At 38.7% G+C, this 18716-nt stretch overlaps 1 protein-coding gene across 1 annotated transcript; it reads left to right on the top strand.

Moving 5' to 3' along the window:
- Positions 1-3756: 3756 nt before the first annotated feature.
- LOC306887826 (uncharacterized protein) lies at positions 3757-6489 on the top strand (the record flags this gene model as incomplete). Its single annotated transcript, XM_079445831.1, has 5 exons — positions 3757-3849; positions 4524-4674; positions 5057-5170; positions 6134-6313; positions 6420-6489. The coding sequence occupies exons 1-5, from the start codon at positions 3792-3794 to the stop codon at positions 6487-6489; spliced, it is 573 nt and encodes a 190-aa protein (XP_079301957.1). The 5' UTR covers positions 3757-3791.
- Between the last annotated feature and the right edge of the window lie 12227 nt (positions 6490-18716).

Below are 18716 nucleotides of genomic sequence, written 5' to 3'. Positions count from 1 at the left end.
ATTGATGGAGGGAGGTTGAGGATGAAAAGCGTGGAGCAAAACTAAATGTTCATGGACCGGTCGAAGGGATGAGAAACACAGTAATTAAAGATAAACAAAGGTGTTTATGGGAGGAGGGGACAGCGACACCCTAACAGTATCCCCTCCCTCCACAGTCTGGACACACCATGTGCTTGTGTGCGTTTATGAGTGAGTGGCTGCTGTTTTCAGACTAATTTGATGTGGTAGCATGAATATAAATGAACAGGAAGTTCAAGTACAAATGTACAAATCAATGTTTTTTATTTTGTTTCATGTGCAGCGGTATCGATAGCTATTACGTAAAATATGACATTCTTTCATTTAAATGTCACACATTTATGAAACAACCAAAAACATTTCCAGGAAAATTTAATATTTAATCGTTAATCATTATATAAATCCTGCTAAGCTTCAAGTGTCTTTTATTCTGTTTACTGTGATAACAAGGATAAAGTATTTTAACTGTGCACTGTTTGAAGCAACAGGTTAAACATTACACATATTAGTAGAGCGTGAGGGATTCTGTAAGATTGAGATCGGTCAGAAAGAAAGAAATTAATACATCTATTCAACAAGAATGCATTAAAACACTTTATCATTGTTTTTTAAAATAGTAATAATAGTTCACAATATTACCGTTTTTACTATATTTTTGATCAAATAAATGCAGCCTTGGTAAACATAAAAAAAAAAAAAAAAGAAACATAAATCCAACCTTAAATTTTAAACAGTCATTAGATATGAAATAAATCAAGGTTAATATGCAGTCATTTTCTGTTACTCAGTGCCTGAATATTGTATACTGTCAAGCTCATTATGGCTACTTATAAGTAAATAAATGTAACTGAAATATTGTTTTGAGATGGAATTGATAATGTGAGACGAAAAAGACTGAAATAGATATGAAACTAGCTCAACTGTGTAGGAAATCTCATAAGGTTTAGTTATATATTTAATGTTTCATACATTTTAAATGAAGAATACTGCGCAGGGGTGGTGATGGCGCAGTGGATAAGACACATGCCTTTGGTGTGAGAGACCCGGGTTCGAATCCACTGTGAGACACCAATGTGTCCCTGAGCAAGACACTTAACCCCCTAGTTGCTCCAGAGGCGTGCGACCTCTGACATATATAGCAATTGTAAGTCGCTTTGGATAAAAGCGTCAGCTAAATGAATAAAAGTAAATGTAAATGTACTGCGTAATACTGCGACTGAGCAATCAGAATCAAGAATTCCTTGAAGTGCTGTGAACTAAAGTTTATCGTATAAAAATTCATAATTTGTGTTAACTGTTCTTCAAGGATGATAAAGAAGATAAAAATGTAACAACTGTCTTTAATCAGAGTTCACTCCCCTCCCCTTCTCAGAGCAGCTCTCTGATCAACATGCTCTGAAGGAAGAGACCGGAAAGAAACATGATAGGATTTTGGAGGGATGAGCACATTTCCTCTGTCTGTGGAATGCAGAGGAAAGTGTTCTATTACTCTGCAGTGACTTCCTCCACAGTGTCACACATTCTTTCATCCATCTGCACAAGATATGATTTGGCAGCACTGAGAAGAAAACTTTCTGCCAAATGTCTGCTAAAGCTCATTTCTTGCTCATAAATAGCACAAAACGATATTTATATCAAAACACATTTGAACAGGATGCAAATGAGCTCAAATTTATGCATGGAAAAAAGTTAACCAAGTTTTCAAGAACATATTTAAGACTGTCAAATATAAAAGTGATTTAATGCGTCCTGTTCTTCACAATTCGAAATATTTGCAGTGCATAAAATCTTTCCATCTGAGTGTGGGATGATGTATGCAATCTGTATGTCCAGATTAGTAATTCAATAAGATTTCCATATTAATATTCCTATCAGCATGAGGGACTTTTCTCAGCTGCAATGAGCGAAGCGCTTCAGCAAACTCTCATCTGGGTTTTACGATGCAATTGATAAAACATGCTAATCAAAGTATGTGGTGAGATTATTTTATGATGCATTTGCATGACCCACAGCGGCTGCTGCTGACTCTCAGTACACATGTGCTGGAAAGTCCGTGAATGGACACTGTGTGCACATCCCACGCTAGGGGGCTGCATTTGCAAACTCAGCCCGATACCTGCGAGGCTGTGCCCCTGTGTCTTATCTTTGCACTGGTCACGGCAAACCATCACGGAAACCCAACTTTGCTCATGCGCTAATGAACATTGCTCATCTTCAGTTCCTGTAAGGCAGATTTCTTTGACAGTGCAGAGGCACTCAACGTTTATTGTCACTCATACAATGTAATGTATTTTTATAGTGGTAGTTTTATAGTTTTATTACGTTTTATTTTATTAAAATGTTAATTTACTTTGCATTTATGCTTTTGTCTTACAGTGCATTCTATTTTTATGCAAATGACTTTATTTTATTTTATTATTTTTATCTATTATTTTAGTATAATGGAGATACTATTACAGTTTTTGTAAGATTTTCTACTTGTTTTTTTCATTTAAATTTTAGTTAAAATGTGTCTTTTTGTCATTTTATTTTTTATTAGTGATTGCTTTTTAATATGCACCTGCAATAGTGGTTTTAGTAAATATATAGTAGTATTATTATTTATATTATATAAAAATATAATTAAAAAAATAGGAAACCTTACATTTAGCCTATTTTGGGTTTACTTTTATTAGTTTTGCTTTTTAAAATATTTTTATTAGTTTTTTTTAGGTTTTAGTATATTAAACTAAATGAACATGCTAAATGTCTCCTTGGTCCTTGGCAACAAACTAAAATAAAATAAGTTATAATAATAATATATTTATAATAATATAATAATATTTCAATGAGCTTTAGTAAACTAAATGTTTTTATGGTTTTAGTTTTAGTTATCTATTATAAATAACTCTATAATTGTACTTTCAGATTTTCAGAAACCTTAAAAGATCAGTCATTTTAGATTATTGAAATATCATAAATAATATAAGTGGTGGCATTAAGTAAACGATTTATGACACAATTTTATACAAGGCGATGCATAAATGTTGCATTTTATCAAAGTACCACAACAGCTCTTTAATAATATCTAAAGGAAATGAACTGGTTTATGCTGTCCCTGTATGTAGCAACACAAAATAATCAAATCAATTTTGAATTACATTTTCATATCTCTGACTAATTTGTATAATCAGAAACAAATAGTGGCCAGAGGGCATAGGAAGCTTCTTTCACCCACTGTCCACCCACACTTGGACCTCATAGACAGGAGCTGCCCTCAAGAATGTTCCTTCTTTCCACGGGACGCTGTCTTTCCCTGCAAAGTGCATGCAACAGAATTCATGCAAAGCAGCAAACCTGCTGATATCCTCTTGTGACTCCTCTTTTCCTGCTGGCCCTCCACAGCAACCCTCTTCCAACCCCAAGTCCCATTAGTCAATTTAGATCCACATTGTTAAATTCCAGGCAAGAAAAAATTTATTTTTTTATTTATTTATTTTTACTCTTGATCATCATTGTTCGGGAGCTTGGGTCTCTTCCTCACAAACAATCCAGTGACCCTGTTTGTCGAGGGGGTAGCAGAGAATTGGAGTTTGCAGAGTGTGAAGACAAGCTGGAGTTGTGTAACTAACACCCACAACAGCCAGCCTAGTGGGGGGTGGTGCATAGCACGAGCTATAAGTGTGGCCAAACAGGACAGCTCAACATTAGACAAGCACCTGAAGCTGTGTAAGATCTATTGGAATTGCTTAGGTGAACATCTGCACTTCTTTCTATTGAAACATACATGCAACATGGAATCAAGAACTACTCTGATCTTCATTTTCACCTTGTGCACAACTCTTCTTGAAGGTAAAACATTTATGTGTGTTATATTTCTAGTATTTATTTCACGTGATGTACTGTATATGTCTTTTACTGTAAATATGATATTTTATATATTATCCATTGTACATATTTCCCATTTAAATTAGGGTTTTAGAATTTTTTAATTAGGATTTTACTTTATTATAAATCTAAATTTGAGGTTTTAAATACCTTTTTAACTTTGCCTTTATTCTCAAGCTTGTTGAGATGAAACATTTGTAATTTTACTTTGATGCTTTAACATTTAAACTCACTTTAAACTCATACAGTTTCATACAGTTTATAATTTTAAACATCTGTCTGACAATATGTGAACACAGTCTGGGGTTCATATTCATTTTGTACTAATCTGTCGCCTCAGTGTCGACAATTGAAGCCAAAATTGACAGCTCAGCAGCACAGATGTGTGAATAGCTGTGAACTTTACAGCAGCCCGCTATTCGTTAAGTTCAAACATCTGAGCCCTTGTTTGTCATTACATAAGATAATGGAGAGAATAGTGGGAATAGAGTGAGGTGATAAATCAAAATCATATTAGTATAATAATATGTGGTGTACTGAGCTCATCATTTCTCTGAGACTATAGTCTCTGCTGGAGCTTTTTGGCCCAGAATGATTACGGGAAGTTTTATGGACCGCAATATATCTCTTGTCTGCAGGCTGGGGGTTGCCTCTAGTGCCCCAGACTGACCTGAGTGACCCATCTGCAACCCATAGGGTCAGGAGCAAACGCTGCTCCTGCAACAACCAGCTGGATTCGGAATGCCACTATTTCTGCCATCTGGACATCATCTGGGTGAACACACCAAGGTGAGTGTTCACCCATGCATGGGCTAACCTGCGTAAACCGTATGTAAGTAAACCAAAGCAGAAGTTCAACCAATGCCGAAGACTCTTTAGAGGCCAAAAGGAAACATTAAGGACGTATTCTGTAAATCTGTTTCCGTTTCAATAAACCAGTGCACATTTGTGACTTCAGTGAGAGTGTTTTTATAGTTCAAAAATATTCACTTTTGAGTTATTGTGCATTTTATTGCTTTTTATCTAGAATACTTTTGGCGCCAGTTAGTTGTAATTATCATGCTTAAAGTAAAAAAAGTACAAAGTCCCATTGTCTTTTATTCCTGTGATTCCCTCTCTGATGAGTTAATAAATGACTGGATGTTTTCTGGGTGTCTCCTCTCTTGCACAGTAAGACCACAGTGTATGGATTGGGCAGTCCGTTGGCTCGCCGGCGCAGGGCTACAGGCCGCTGTTTCTGTTCCAGTCCTGCAGATCAGACATGCAATGCATTCTGTCAATACAGGTGAGCCTTATTTCTCACCTGCACCTTATTGATCAAGTGACAGCCATGTGCAAATTTGTGGGAAGTGACAGTCATTCTTCTTTAGAAGGCTATTTTTAATGCAAGGGTGGGGTGCACGATTAGGGCGTGTGGGGTTATCATGAGGGCGTGAGGTGATACCAGACAAACACTGCTGGAGAATTCACACTATATGACAGGAGAACGTTTCTGAATTAGAATTACTAAAATGGAGAGAGTTTCATCTAATGAGTCAGGGTTTTAGCTAATGGTTTTCAGCCCATGACTGCTATTTGATACCGCAAGAAAAAAAACTGTCATTATGACAGGCTGCTTAGTCATTAAAGCAGTCTTATCTATTATCAGCTTTTAACCACTGTTACGTATCCATAAACTATGCTGTTTTGTTGTTATGACAACCAAATAGATGATAGTTTTGATTTGGCCGCAAAAACTGAATTACTTTCCTATTAAATGCTGGGAAAAAACAGCTAAAACCAACTGTTAACTGGTCTTAACTGGTCTTTATCAGTCATCGGCCAAAAAAAGTCATTCTGAAATTGATTCCAATTATATTTTTCATTGGTGTAAACGGCCTTATCTAGCTACAATGCTGCTAATGTTTCTAGATTTTCAATAGCATTTTCAAAAAGTTAGTTTTTCTTAACAAGTAGCAATGTAGCTCAACCAAACATGTTTTGGTGTAGCATCACCAAATCTTTCATTATATGCTGTTTATAAAGACATGATGTAATGGAAGAAGCAACTGATCATTTTTCATCCAAACTTGAAATTGTAATTAGCCTTCTAGCTACAAGTCTGAAGTGGCTTCCCCAACACATTTTGACTTTTTAATAGATTTATTAGCCATTATAGCAGTCATCTAGAACAATGCAGTGTTTATTTTGATGCATTTACTTCCCGGAATGTTTTTTTTTTGTCTAATTTTGCACATATTTCTCCAAGCTCTGAAAATCCTGCCATCATGCTGGTTCACCCATCTAAACCTGTGCCTGAAAAACAGGAACAACCCAAATCAGATCACCTGACTGCCCTAAATAACTCAGAAAATGCCAGTCCAGGAGTTCTGGTTTTAGGGAAGTCTTCCTCCCTTGGGGCTCGGTCAGACGTCATAACCTTCCTCAGGTAAGGCCACATTACACAAATCATGAAATTCATGTTTACACACCTTATTCTGCAAATGTGTTCTCATTAACACCATTACTAATAACAAACCCATCTGACTTTACAGGAACCTGGTAAGGGCTAGAGCCAGAGCCCTGGGAAAGGCATCCAAGGCCAGTAAACCTGGCTATAGATGAAGTTCTTACCTGGAGGAGAGATGGGAGTGCGAGCACTTGAACAAAAAATGTCGCTTGTGAAACCAGGGGCAGCAGAACATGCATACTCTGCGATCTAGAATCAGAGTTTCTCAAGGACAGTCCTGTGGAAACGGAGCCTTTGTCGCATGTTTGAATGGGAGAGAAAGAAGGCTTGTGAGATGTGAAGGAGATATTTGTGAGTTGAAGGCAAGTCAGACCTGTCCACTGGGACAGCACAAAAGAGTGGAAACAGGACGTTAGCAAAGTTGCTATGAGCTACCTGACAGGATCATAGCTAGTCAAAAAAATAAAGTTTGAATGGTTAGAGATAAAAGAGACAGGTGAAGTGCTAATGAAATTTGGTTGGAAGAGCACAGATAGTTAGAAACTGCAGTACTTCTACAATTTATTGGCACCATTGGAGCCGTTATAACAAAAAGTGTAAAAAATTTAAAACCGACTAATTATGTTTTAGGAGAGACAATAGATGACCTATATTTGGGGGAAGTCGTGGCCTAATGGTTAGAGAGTCGGACTCGTAATCCAAAGGTTGCGGGTTCGAGTCTCGGGCCGGCAGGGATTATAGGTGGGGGGAGTGAATGTCCAGCGCTCTCTCCACCCTCAATACCACGACTGAGGTGCCCTTGAGCAAGGCACTGAACCCATAAATGGCTGCCCACTGCTCCGGGTGTGTGTTCACGGTGTGTGTGTGTTCACTGCTGTGTATGTGCACGTTGGATGGGTTAAATGCAGAGCACCAATTCCGAGTATGGGTCACCATACTTGGCCATATGTCACTTCACTTCACTATTTGAGTAGTTAATTATTTACAAACAATAGCTTCAAACTGAGTGTCATGCAAAAAAGGATGGCATCGTGGACTGCAGCAATTGGAGCCCCAATCTTCAACAATCTGGATTCCTTATTACCTAAATGCTCTCAAAGTTGGCATAATAATAGGATGTTTCTGAGAATATAGCATAAGGATTGCCCTTGATTTTCATATCAATTTAGCTTTACCTAGCATTATATGTATTCATAAGTGATACAGACAGCTGTGCTGTTGCAATCTGTTGTTATGACCTTATGACGGACAATAGATTTAATCTTGCCAAAAAAAGCTGGAGTGCTTTCCAATTTATTGAATAGCACTGGAACATTTTAGAGCGCTAAGTGTAGAGCACACAATAAGTATGCACTTTATTTTTGGCTGTTGTACTATTATACATATATATAAATATATACATATATTTTCTTGTTAATTATTATGTTTAATCATTAAGAATTGTGTAGAGAAAGATTCCTGTATTGTATCCGCAACATGGTTGTGAAAAAACAATGTTGTGAAAAAGTTACCATTATAATGAAATGTATGTATTCCATAAATGTATTCATTATTAACAAAGAATCCTAATAAATTCATCTCAAATATCAAGTATTATTGCTGGATTTTGTTTCCTTCTGAAGTACGTCCGTCTGTCATCCTGCTGTTGTTTTGTTTCTGTGTCACCTGCAGGAATTGGATATTACTGGATTATGTTAAAAAATAAAGCAATAGCCTACAATTACACTTCATGTTAAAACATCATTGGCTTTAACTCTTGCATACGCAGATTTGTATAATTGCTCTGGATCACTGCCTATTCCTCGGTTGACAAAGCACCTTGGCATGAAAGCTCAAAGGGTGTGTACATGATTGAAAAGTGATTAGTTTGGACACATTGACATGTTGTTATGATATGAAAGATAGACTCTTGTAGAACAGGTGAATTAGGCAGGAAGCTTGCAGGCGCATGGGAAAGAAACAGTGTAGACAATAGCAATGTGAGAACAACAACAGTCTTGATGGTTTCCATCTTCCTGTCATGATAGATCATATAGGCCAACAGTGCACATAAGGCCATTTTCCAAAATGCAAGAACTTATCCTTATCCTGATATTTATTATCAAATTGTGTTCATCCTTTTAGTCTAAGACTATTGTACTTTTAAAATGGACTAAAAACGTGCATTGCTTCATTATTCTGTTACTGAACATGTAATACATTGCATGTCTACTGTATGCGTATCATACCAATCCAGACATTCCTAAAGCAAATGCATAACCTTTATTGCCTCAAGATTTCTCACCATGTCTGCTCATTTAAATGTGTTTAGTATGTGTGAGAAATGCAGCCACATGAATGGACCGCAGTGACTGACGGTGAGATAACTGTAATTTCAATGAGCAAAATACCTGGGAAAAACATATACGTCAATATTACATCATTGTACTGGTGTGAAAAGCCTTATAAAACTGCTTTTAATTATGAAATACTGAATAACCTAAAAACTAATTCATTCATACTAAATTCGATTCATTTGAGTGATTTTTTTTCAGTAATTATCAAATATTGAGCAACACAGGTAAAATAACTTGATGGATTCTGGGAAGTCTGCAACAAAAAAATTAAATTAAAAACAAAAGGGACCCAATAATAATAATAATAAATCTATTAAATAATTTGATGTTTCTCCTGGCCACTTGTTTCAAAATAATCTTGACTGGGACAGTCAAGCACCAAATTACAGTATATATGTAATGACTTGTGCACTTTTTTCTGAAGCCAAGGTTTATGTGACAAACAGACTGGAAGTGGTTTGCTGTATGTTGTTCCAAGTCGCAAATGATTCATTTGAGTCTAATTTTTCAACGAATCAGGTGATTTGTTCACAAAACCAGTCTGAATAATTCATTCATGAACCGGACTGAAATTTGTTGAGTTATCAAATGGTGTCAAAAGTCTTCCCATACAGTAGAAAATATGAACCACTTTTATGATGCTGCTTAACTGCAGCTAGGGTGAGTAAATGATTAGGCCTACAGAAATGTATATATTTTTATATTACTTCAACATAGTTTAATTTAGCAGAGATGTAATCCTTTTGAACACACAAATACTAAATTACTTGGACAAGTTCACAAGGTTTATGCCCCCAACAATATTCATATTTGAAACAATCTCCCTTGAGCTCAAGGTCTGTTGCTCCGGCAACAGCCATCTTTGTCCCGCTCGAAAAACAGGATGCCTGTACACATTCCATCCCAACTGCATATCGCATTCTGGGTGAGGAGAATGTCAGGAAAGGCACATCAGAGGTAAATCAGAGGAAGTTATATGAAGTAGACGGCTGTCGATAATGGAAAGCATAAAAAACACTGGCACATTTTCTCCCCTCGGTCACAGCTGTAGGCACGAACAGTAGGGGAAATGGAATTGTTGCATTCTCTATCGACAGTTTTAGTCTTAGTATCTCAGAGAAGCTTCTGGTCATGACCTGGTTAATCTGGGGTTAAAGTCAGACGGCAGTGTGTTCTGTATCCAAAGACTCTCTGATAAAGATAACTGACACTAAATGATAACTAATCAGGAGATATTTACGTAGTAGAGTGATATCAGCAATTGCTTATAGGCTATATGTGATTATAATTACCTTTAAAAGGGATCAATGGCTGTTACATACCCAGACTGCTGTCCGTGTGCCAGATCGTTGAATAAGCAGCATGTAGCTGTTTAATCAACGGGAATGTACTCCATGAACTACAAAAGCAAAATAACTTTAGCCTAATACCATGTATCTCTGATGCTTTGAACTAGTTACGTATTAAAGTGAAAAATAAAACAGTATGTTCATAAAATATTTTATCAAATGTTTCTGTTGTTTTTTATCAAATTATGATGAAGCTTTTTATTTCAAAGTTTAAAATTCTTGAAGTTAAAGAAGGAATGACTAACAAATGAGTGTAAGTCTTATTGTTGGTTTCATTTAATATCATCCCATCTGTTTACTCAGTGTTATTGAAATGTTTATGCCTTCTAACTCTTGTGATTGTTATTAATTTGTCCCTCATTTTTTACTTATGTCTCATATCTTTTGAATTTTTTTTGTAGTATTTTTGTTAATGATGTAGTTTGTCCCTTTTTGCTATTCTTTATTTTTGTTTCAGTTTTCCACTTATTTCCTGTCATCCTTGGGTTTGTGAAACAATTTGCTCTATTAAAAATTAATATTGCTCTTAAATAGATGGTGTAAAATGTAAATCATATGGGTGTGATCGCTCAAATGCTGGAAGGTCTGAGAAAGTACATGGTAAGTGCACATTAAAATTGTTAAGGTTTAAATTCCAATACAAACAGTATTTCAAATATACATTTCTATTACATGTGTTCATGAGATCATTCAATTTTATGCAATGATGAGATAGTTTCCTCATTCTATTATTTATTTATTTTTTTAAATATTACATGAACATGTTCGATATATTGGGACAGTAGCATCCAGCTAAGGTGGGACATCCCTATAAATTAAAAGATTATACATTGCTTAATGTGAGAAATTGTATTGTTTTACAGTAAATGTCACAAACTTTAGGCAGAACACAGGGGAAAAAATAAGAATAGAAATGTGTGAATATTAAATTGAAAGCGTGTTACACACACACATAAGTACACACATAAAAACACATTAAATGCACACAAGCAGCCACATCATCATTTTTTTATACTACACAGTGTATTGTACTTCTGTTGAAGTCATTCAAATCTTCATTTTTGGTCCTTCTGTTGGAGTGTTTTAATTATTTGAATACTTAGACTGCTTTAATAAATCTTCAAAATGATGCTTCTGTTGTAGTGTTTTAATTCAATAAACGTTAAAGGGATAGTTCACCCAAAAATGAAAATTCTGTCATCATTTACTCACCCTCAAGTACACACACAATTTTTTTTTTTGAGTTTTCTCAACTTCTTGTTTTAAGTTTCTACAACAAAAAGTTGAGAAATTTCCTAAAAAATAAGTTGAGAAAACTCAAAAATCTGCTGAAGCTGGTTGCCTTAAACTTTTAAGTTGACTCAACTTTTGTTTTTGTTTTTTTTTTTACAATGTAGTTCCAAACCTGTATGAATTTCTTTGTTCTGCCGAACACAAAGGAAGATATTTTGTTTCCCACATTCTTCAGAATATCTTCTTTCTTTGCGTTCGGCAGAACAAAGACATTCATACAGGTTTGGAACTTTTTGAGGGTGAGTAAATGATGAGAGAATTTTCATTTTTGGGTGAACTATCCCTTTAAGTGTTTATGAGTTCACAATCAATAACACAATCCATTAATCCGCTATACATACACACTGTCAGTGTACATTACTGTTCAAACCTTTATGAAAGTGGCCTCGTATGCTCCCCAAAGCTTATTTCATCACAAATACAGTAATATTGGGAAATAGTATTACAATGTAGAATAACTTTATATTTTAATATGTTTTAAAATATAATTGAGCTGAATTTTCAGCATATGAGGATAGAGATTTGGTGTTCAATAAACATTTTTATTATCAGTGTTGAAAACATGCTGGTTAATGTTGTTGTGGATAATATGATACTTTTGATGAATTTTTGATGAATAGATAGTTTGATGAAAGGAACAGGATTTATTTCAATTGGGAATCTTTAGTATCATTATAAATGTCTTTACTGTCACTTTTAATCAATTTAATGTGTCCTTACTAATTAAGTATTAATTATTAGTGTATAAAATCGGTCACATATTTTAACTAAAAATACTCTTAGGCCTACATATTTATATCATTCTTGTTAAAGACCTTCCAAAATACTGAAATAAAAAATATAGATTGTAAATTAAATTGTCAGGAGCAGTTATCAGTCACCCAAAAAGGTTCATTTTAGACTTTACAGCAGTCTTGTCCCTACGGTACATTGCGTGAGCTGTATCTAAGAGATATACTTAATCAGATCTTCGTTTGACAGTCCCTCTTGGGAAGCAGGAGCCGAGTTATCGTTCCAAAGCATTTGGGACATTTGTCAAAGCCAGTTTTTATGTACTGTGGGACGGGCCTCAATCAACCCATTTCACTTTTCTCTTTTACTTGTGTATCTACATCAGGAAGTAGCTGTTTCCTTCACGACCCAAACAAACAAACAAACAAACAGTTCTTCCTAATCACAGTTCCCTTGCCGATAAATACCTTTCCATCAATATGTGCTGTCTGGTTGATGAAATATCTGTCTTTTAGCCCTGTGCTTGAGGGTTTTAAGTAAATGAAATATTTTACTGAGTATTGAAAAATCATTATTGCAGCACTATGCAAAGAAGGCTAATTTATGAGCAGCTGTCTTGAAGGAATAAAATAAAGATTCTGTCATCATTTACTAACCCACATGTTGTTTCAAACCTATAAGACATATTTCTTCTGTGGAAACCAAAAACAGAAATTTTAAAGTATGTTCACGCTGCTCTCTACCATACAGTTGAAGCTTATAGTGACCAGAGTCCACATGGTTCATTTTTTGTGATGTTCATTTTGTCCGTTTTAAACATTTGTAAGCTAGTTAATATTTGCCAATTTAAAAATGCATTTTGTTTGTTTTAAATAGATTTGATTACATATTAGTTCTCTGAATATAGATTTTTTTAACCATTTAGGTCACCTCACTCAGTGCTCGATAAAATATCCCGATTTAACGATTCAGTGCATATTCTGTCCCTCTATGTCCTATAGTATTGTATTAGTTCGCTGGTGCATTTCTTTATTTTTTCCACTTGGGGTCAGTATCTCCTTTAGTGTTTCTTTTGGGTTCTTCTTCATGGATTATAACGCGTGTTCTTCTCGGCGCTCGGTGGTGATGTGCTGACGCTGCAGGAAAGTTAGTTACACGCGGTGTGAGAAAATGTCCGGAGGTCAGGTGTTGACATTCTTCCCTCTTCTCAGTCCCCTTATCTTTGGGAAGCTTTGACATACCATAATCTGTAAGTTATTAGCTGCTAATTTTGTTTTTCTTTATGTTTAGTTATTTTTTTGGTACTTAAGAGGTCATTTTAACTCTTTCAAGCAAAAGGTTGTTTGTTATCTAAGTCAAGCTAATGTTGCTAGCTTCTGTTTAGTATGTGGTTGTACAATATCTTATAAGTCAATGTGAACACTACTTTTACTCAACTTAGGTCGTCAGGTTGTACATACAGGTCGTAAAATGTAAAACTAGTAGCTTTCGTTTACTGTGTAGCTTTGATTAAGGCTTGCTGAGTTCATGTTCTGCTAAATCTAGAGGAAAAGAGTCGACCTGTTATATTCCTACTGATATGTTGAATAGTATTTTGAATTGCCTGTGAATCTGTGCTCTGAAAAACTGCAGTATATTCTGCAACCACATGGTGGCAAACTGTATCATTTAAAGATGTAATGTTGTGATTCTTATATCTTGAACTCTGGTCACTTCCAGTATTAAAATTCACAGCTATGAGTCTTGGTTCGTTAAATAATGTATTTTTAATTACATTTGCTTGTATGTTCACAGTTTTACAATCAAAAAAGAGAGGTCTTCAGTAAAGACACTAAGAAGAAAACTGTGTCCTATTATTCCTGGAACCACCTTCTCTTACTGTTTAGCTCACTGCATAGGCTGAGTAGCCACACACTCAACCGAGGGCAGAAGAGTAAAAAGATTATCTACTTATCAAGCACCCAAGATGTCTCAGCCTGAAGCTACACCGCCTATGTCCCAGATGGTGGCCCGGTCGGAGTGCTACTCACGTTCTTCACGCTGTTCGTCCACCAGCCAAGTTGCAGTACGAGCCCGAGCAGACGCAGAAGCCGCCCGCACAAGAGCACAGTATGCCAAACGCCAGATCGACATGGAGGTTGAGAAGGCGCGCATCGAGGCAACGCTAAACGCTCTGAAAACGGAGGGTGAGGCTGAAGCAGCGCTTGCTGCAGCTCATGTCCTGGAAGCGGCAGCCACGCCATCGACCTCACTGAGCAAGGCATCTCCCCTAGGACGCCTCCTTCCATCAGACGTGCTCGAGACTATGTGAATGCTGAATTCACCAACTTCAGTTCGGAAGTGAAAGAAGAAAAGCCTGACACAGGACAACTGGTCAGTCATAACGACTCTCACTATATACAACAGAGCCAAAAACCAGTCGCTTCCTCTCCAGGTGAACATCTCACTGATTTTGTAGACAGGGAGCAGCTGAAGTCCCCTCCTACATACATAAAAATGGACATTTCATCCCAGCCTAGACCTTCAGCGACTCCTCAGACGGAACTGTCGCATCTAGCAGCCTACCTAGCACGCCGTGATCTGCTGACAATGGGATTCAAGGTTTTCGACAATCGTCCTGAGTCCTACTTGTCCTGGAAGTCCATCTTCTGCAACGCCATAGACGGCCTCAGCCTCAAGCCCAGCGAAGAGCTTGACCTTCTAACCAAGTGGCTCAGCGGGGAGTCACTTCAAAATGCTCTGAGGATCAGGGCGGTCCATGTGAACAACCCACAAGCAGGCCTCCAACGTTTGTGGCAGCGTCTAGACAAGAGTTACGGCTCTCCAGAGGTAGTCGAGGCATCACTCTTCCAATGCTTACAGACTTTTCCAAGGATATCCAATAAGGACGCTCACCTGCTGCAGGAGCTTGCAGATCTTCTGCTAGAGTTAGAGTATGCACAAAGTGAAAATTATCTGCCAGGCCTTAGCTTTCTCGATACCCCAAGGGGGATAAACCCGATAGTTGAAAAGCTCCCTTACGGACTCCAGGAGTCATGGGTGAAACAAGGGACAAAATATAAACGAGACAATGGTGCAGTTTACCCACCTTTCTCATATTTTGTTCAGTTTGTAAATGACTATGCTGAAATGAAAACAGACCCTAGCTTTATGTTACAAAGTTCAAACATAGTAGCTCCAAGAGTTGACAAAACTCTAGTAAAACCAACCAGATACAGAGTTCCTGTTGCAGTGAACAAAATAGATATCAGTCAAACAAACAGCACAGCTCAAACATCCGTTCTCAATCCGGACAAGCAGTGTCCTATTCACCACAAGCCCCATTCACTCGCTAAATGCAGGGGATTTAGGACAAAAACACTGGACGAAAGAAAAGGTAGCCTCAAAGAACACGCTATTTGTTATAAGTGTTGTTCTTCCACAAGTCACAGAGCTAGAGACTGTAAAGCCATTATCCAATGCTCAGAATGTAATAGTGATGTGCACGTGTCCGCCATGCATGCTGGTCCACCTCCGTGGACACCTAAAGACTCTAACCCTCTGCCTCAGAGCCACGGCGGGGAGTCCGATTCCCCAAGCACTGTAACTACAACCAGTTGCACAGAAGTGTGTGGCCAAGGCCTCAAAGGTAAATCCTGCTCTAAGATTTGCTTAGTCAATGTGTATCCCCGCACATTCCCCGAAAAGAAAAGGAGGATGTACGCCATGTTAGATGACCAAAGCAATTCATCCTTAGCCAGGTCTGCCTTCTTTGACATGTTTAATGTAAAAGGTACCATACTCCCATACACCATGAAAACATGCGCTGGCTTATCAGAGATCGGAGGGCGCAGAGCTAGTGACTTTGTGATTGAGGATGTAAATGGAAAAGTGTCCATGCTGCTGCCCATACTAACAGAATGTGATCAGATTCCAGATAACAGGGAAGAGATTCCCACCTCTGAGGCTGCATCGGCTCACCCTCATCTACAGACAATCGCTTCGCAGATTCCTCCTCTGGACCCATCAGCAAAAATCCTCCTCCTCTTAGGCAGGGATATCATCGAAGCTCACAAGGTTCGCAGTCAGGTGAATGGCCCAAACAGTGCCCCTTATGCTCAACGCCTTGATCTGGGATGGGTAGTTATAGGCGATGTCTGCCTCTCAGGTGCCCACAAACCCTTCCTCAGGCCCTGTGAGAACAAAATCCATATCAAAGACAAATACACAGAAAGCTGTCATACACTTAAGACACAAGCTGAATTGGGCAGACACATTTTCCAGCAAACAGCAGACGATGACAAAGTGGCACTTTCAGCAGAAGATGCGTTGTTCTTGGACATTATGCACAAAGACTTTGCAAAGGATGATGCGAACAATTGGGTAGCTCCTCTCCCATTCCGCACCCCCAGGCAGCGTTTGCCCAACAACAGGGACCGGGCCCTCAGTCGCTTAATGTCGCTCCGCAAAACGTTGAAAAGGAAACCTAAAATGAGGGAGCATTATGTTGAGTTTTTGGATAAAATCTTCAGTAAGGGCCATGCCGAACCAGCTCCTGCTCTTACTTCAGACCAAGAATGCTGGTATCTCCCAATTTTTGGAGTTTACCACCATCAAAAGCCAGAGAAAATTAGGGTAGTCTTTGATTCGAGTGCTCAATGTAGTAATGTTTCTCTCAATGACGTGCTACTAAAAGGGCCGGATCTCAATAACACTCTTGTGGGAGTTTTGATGCGTTTCAGGTCTGACCCATACGCAGTCATGGCAGACGTGGAGCAAATGTTCCACAACTTTCTGGTCAGAGAGGACCACCGCAACTACCTTCGCTTCTTGTGGTTCAAAAACCATGATCTGGATGGAGAAGTGCAGGAATTCAGGATGAGAGTACATGTATTTGGGAACTGCCCCTCCCCTTCAGTGGCTATCTATGGACTAAAACGGTCAGCTATGGAGGGAGAGGGGGAATACGGCAGTGATGCAAGGGAGTTCATTGAGCGTCACTTTTATGTAGACGATGGACTGAAATCCTTCTCTTCCGCAGATGAGGCCATCGACATTCTCTGTAGAGCTCAGAAGATGCTGGCTCAGTGTAATATACGCTTGCACAAAATCTCGTCCAACTGTCCTATCATCACAAGTGCTTTCCCAAGTGAGGACCTTGCAACGGACATGCAGGGCCTTGACCTCTGGCAGACTACCCCACCTATGCTGCGCAGCTTAGGCTTAGGCTGGGATCTGTCCTCAGACCTGTTCAAGTTTCAGGTAACAGTCAATGAAAAGCCCTTCACTAAACGAGGAGTGCTGTCAGTCATTAATAGTGTGTACGACCCGCTTGGCTTTGCTGTCCCAGTCATTGTAGAAGGCAGGGCCATAATGAGAGGCATTTCCACTGACATTTGTAAATGGGACACCGAACTGCCTAAAGACAAATTACAACAGTGGCAACAATGGAAAGACTCCCTCAAATATCTACAACAACTTGAAATCCCCAGAATGTACACCTCAATACCACTATCTGCAGCTCTAACTAAGGAGATCCATGTTTTTTGTGATGCCTCCACTAAGGCAGTGGGCGCTGTCGCTTACCTCAAACTCACAGATAGAGATGGACACAGTGAAGTGGGTTTCCTTCTCGGCAAAGCACGGCTTTCCCCTAAACCAGACATCACCGTACCTAGGCTTGAACTTTGCGCAGCAGTCCTGGCTGTGGAGGTGGCCGAGTTAGTCCTGGAGGAGCTGGACATCGCTGTCGAGCAGGTGAACTTCTACTCAGACTCCAAGGTAGTGCTCGGTTACATCTTTAACAAAAAGAGACGCTTTCATGTTTATGTGCATAACCGAGTGGAACGTATTAGGCGCTTCGCACAAGCTCACCAATGGCATTACGTGCCCACTCATTTAAATCCTGCTGATCACGCCACACGAGCACTACCCGCTGAGCAGCTCTCTAACTCCACATGGATCAGTGGACCCGCTTTCCTTTCCAATTCAGGAGAAAGTCAAGCACAGGCAGAGTTGTTTGATCTTGTAGACCCAGAGACTGACAATGAACTGCGACCGGAGGTCACTACTTGTGCCACCTCTCTCTCAGAGGATAGACTCAGTAGTGTCAGATTTGAAAGGTTTTCGAGTTGGAATGTACTACTTAAAGCTATATCCAAACTCCAACGCATTGCCCTGTCATTTAAGCCGAACATAGAGGGCTCCTGTCATGGCTGGCACAGCTGTAATGAACATTTAGCTGAAAAACAACTCAACCAGGCCAAGAACACCATCATCCACACTGTTCAAAGAGAAGTTTACGCTGAGGACATAAGACAAGTTGAGAAAAGTGTGCCCCTGAAAAACTCAAGCCCACTTAGTAAACTGAGCCCTATTGTCGACACAAATGGAATCCTCAGAGTGGGCGGGAGACTAAAACGTGCACAGTTGACATCGGACGAAACAAATCCCATACTCATCCCTGGAAAGCACCACCTCGCCCAGCTCATTATAGAACACTTCCATAAGAAAGTATGCCACCAGGGCAGACATTTTACTGAAGGGGCAGTCAGGACTGCAGGTTTTTGGATTGTGGGTGGTAAAAGAGCAATAAGCAGAGTGATATTCAACTGCGTCACATGCCGCAAACTAAGGGGCAGACAACAGGAACAGATCATGGCTGAGCTACCTGAAGACAGGTTGTCCACGGAC

This window comes from Barbus barbus, assembly GCF_936440315.1.
Source record: "Barbus barbus genome assembly, chromosome: 21".
NCBI classification, from domain to species: domain Eukaryota; kingdom Metazoa; phylum Chordata; class Actinopteri; order Cypriniformes; family Cyprinidae; genus Barbus; species Barbus barbus.
This window is presented reverse-complemented; position numbering and strand designations above follow the sequence as displayed.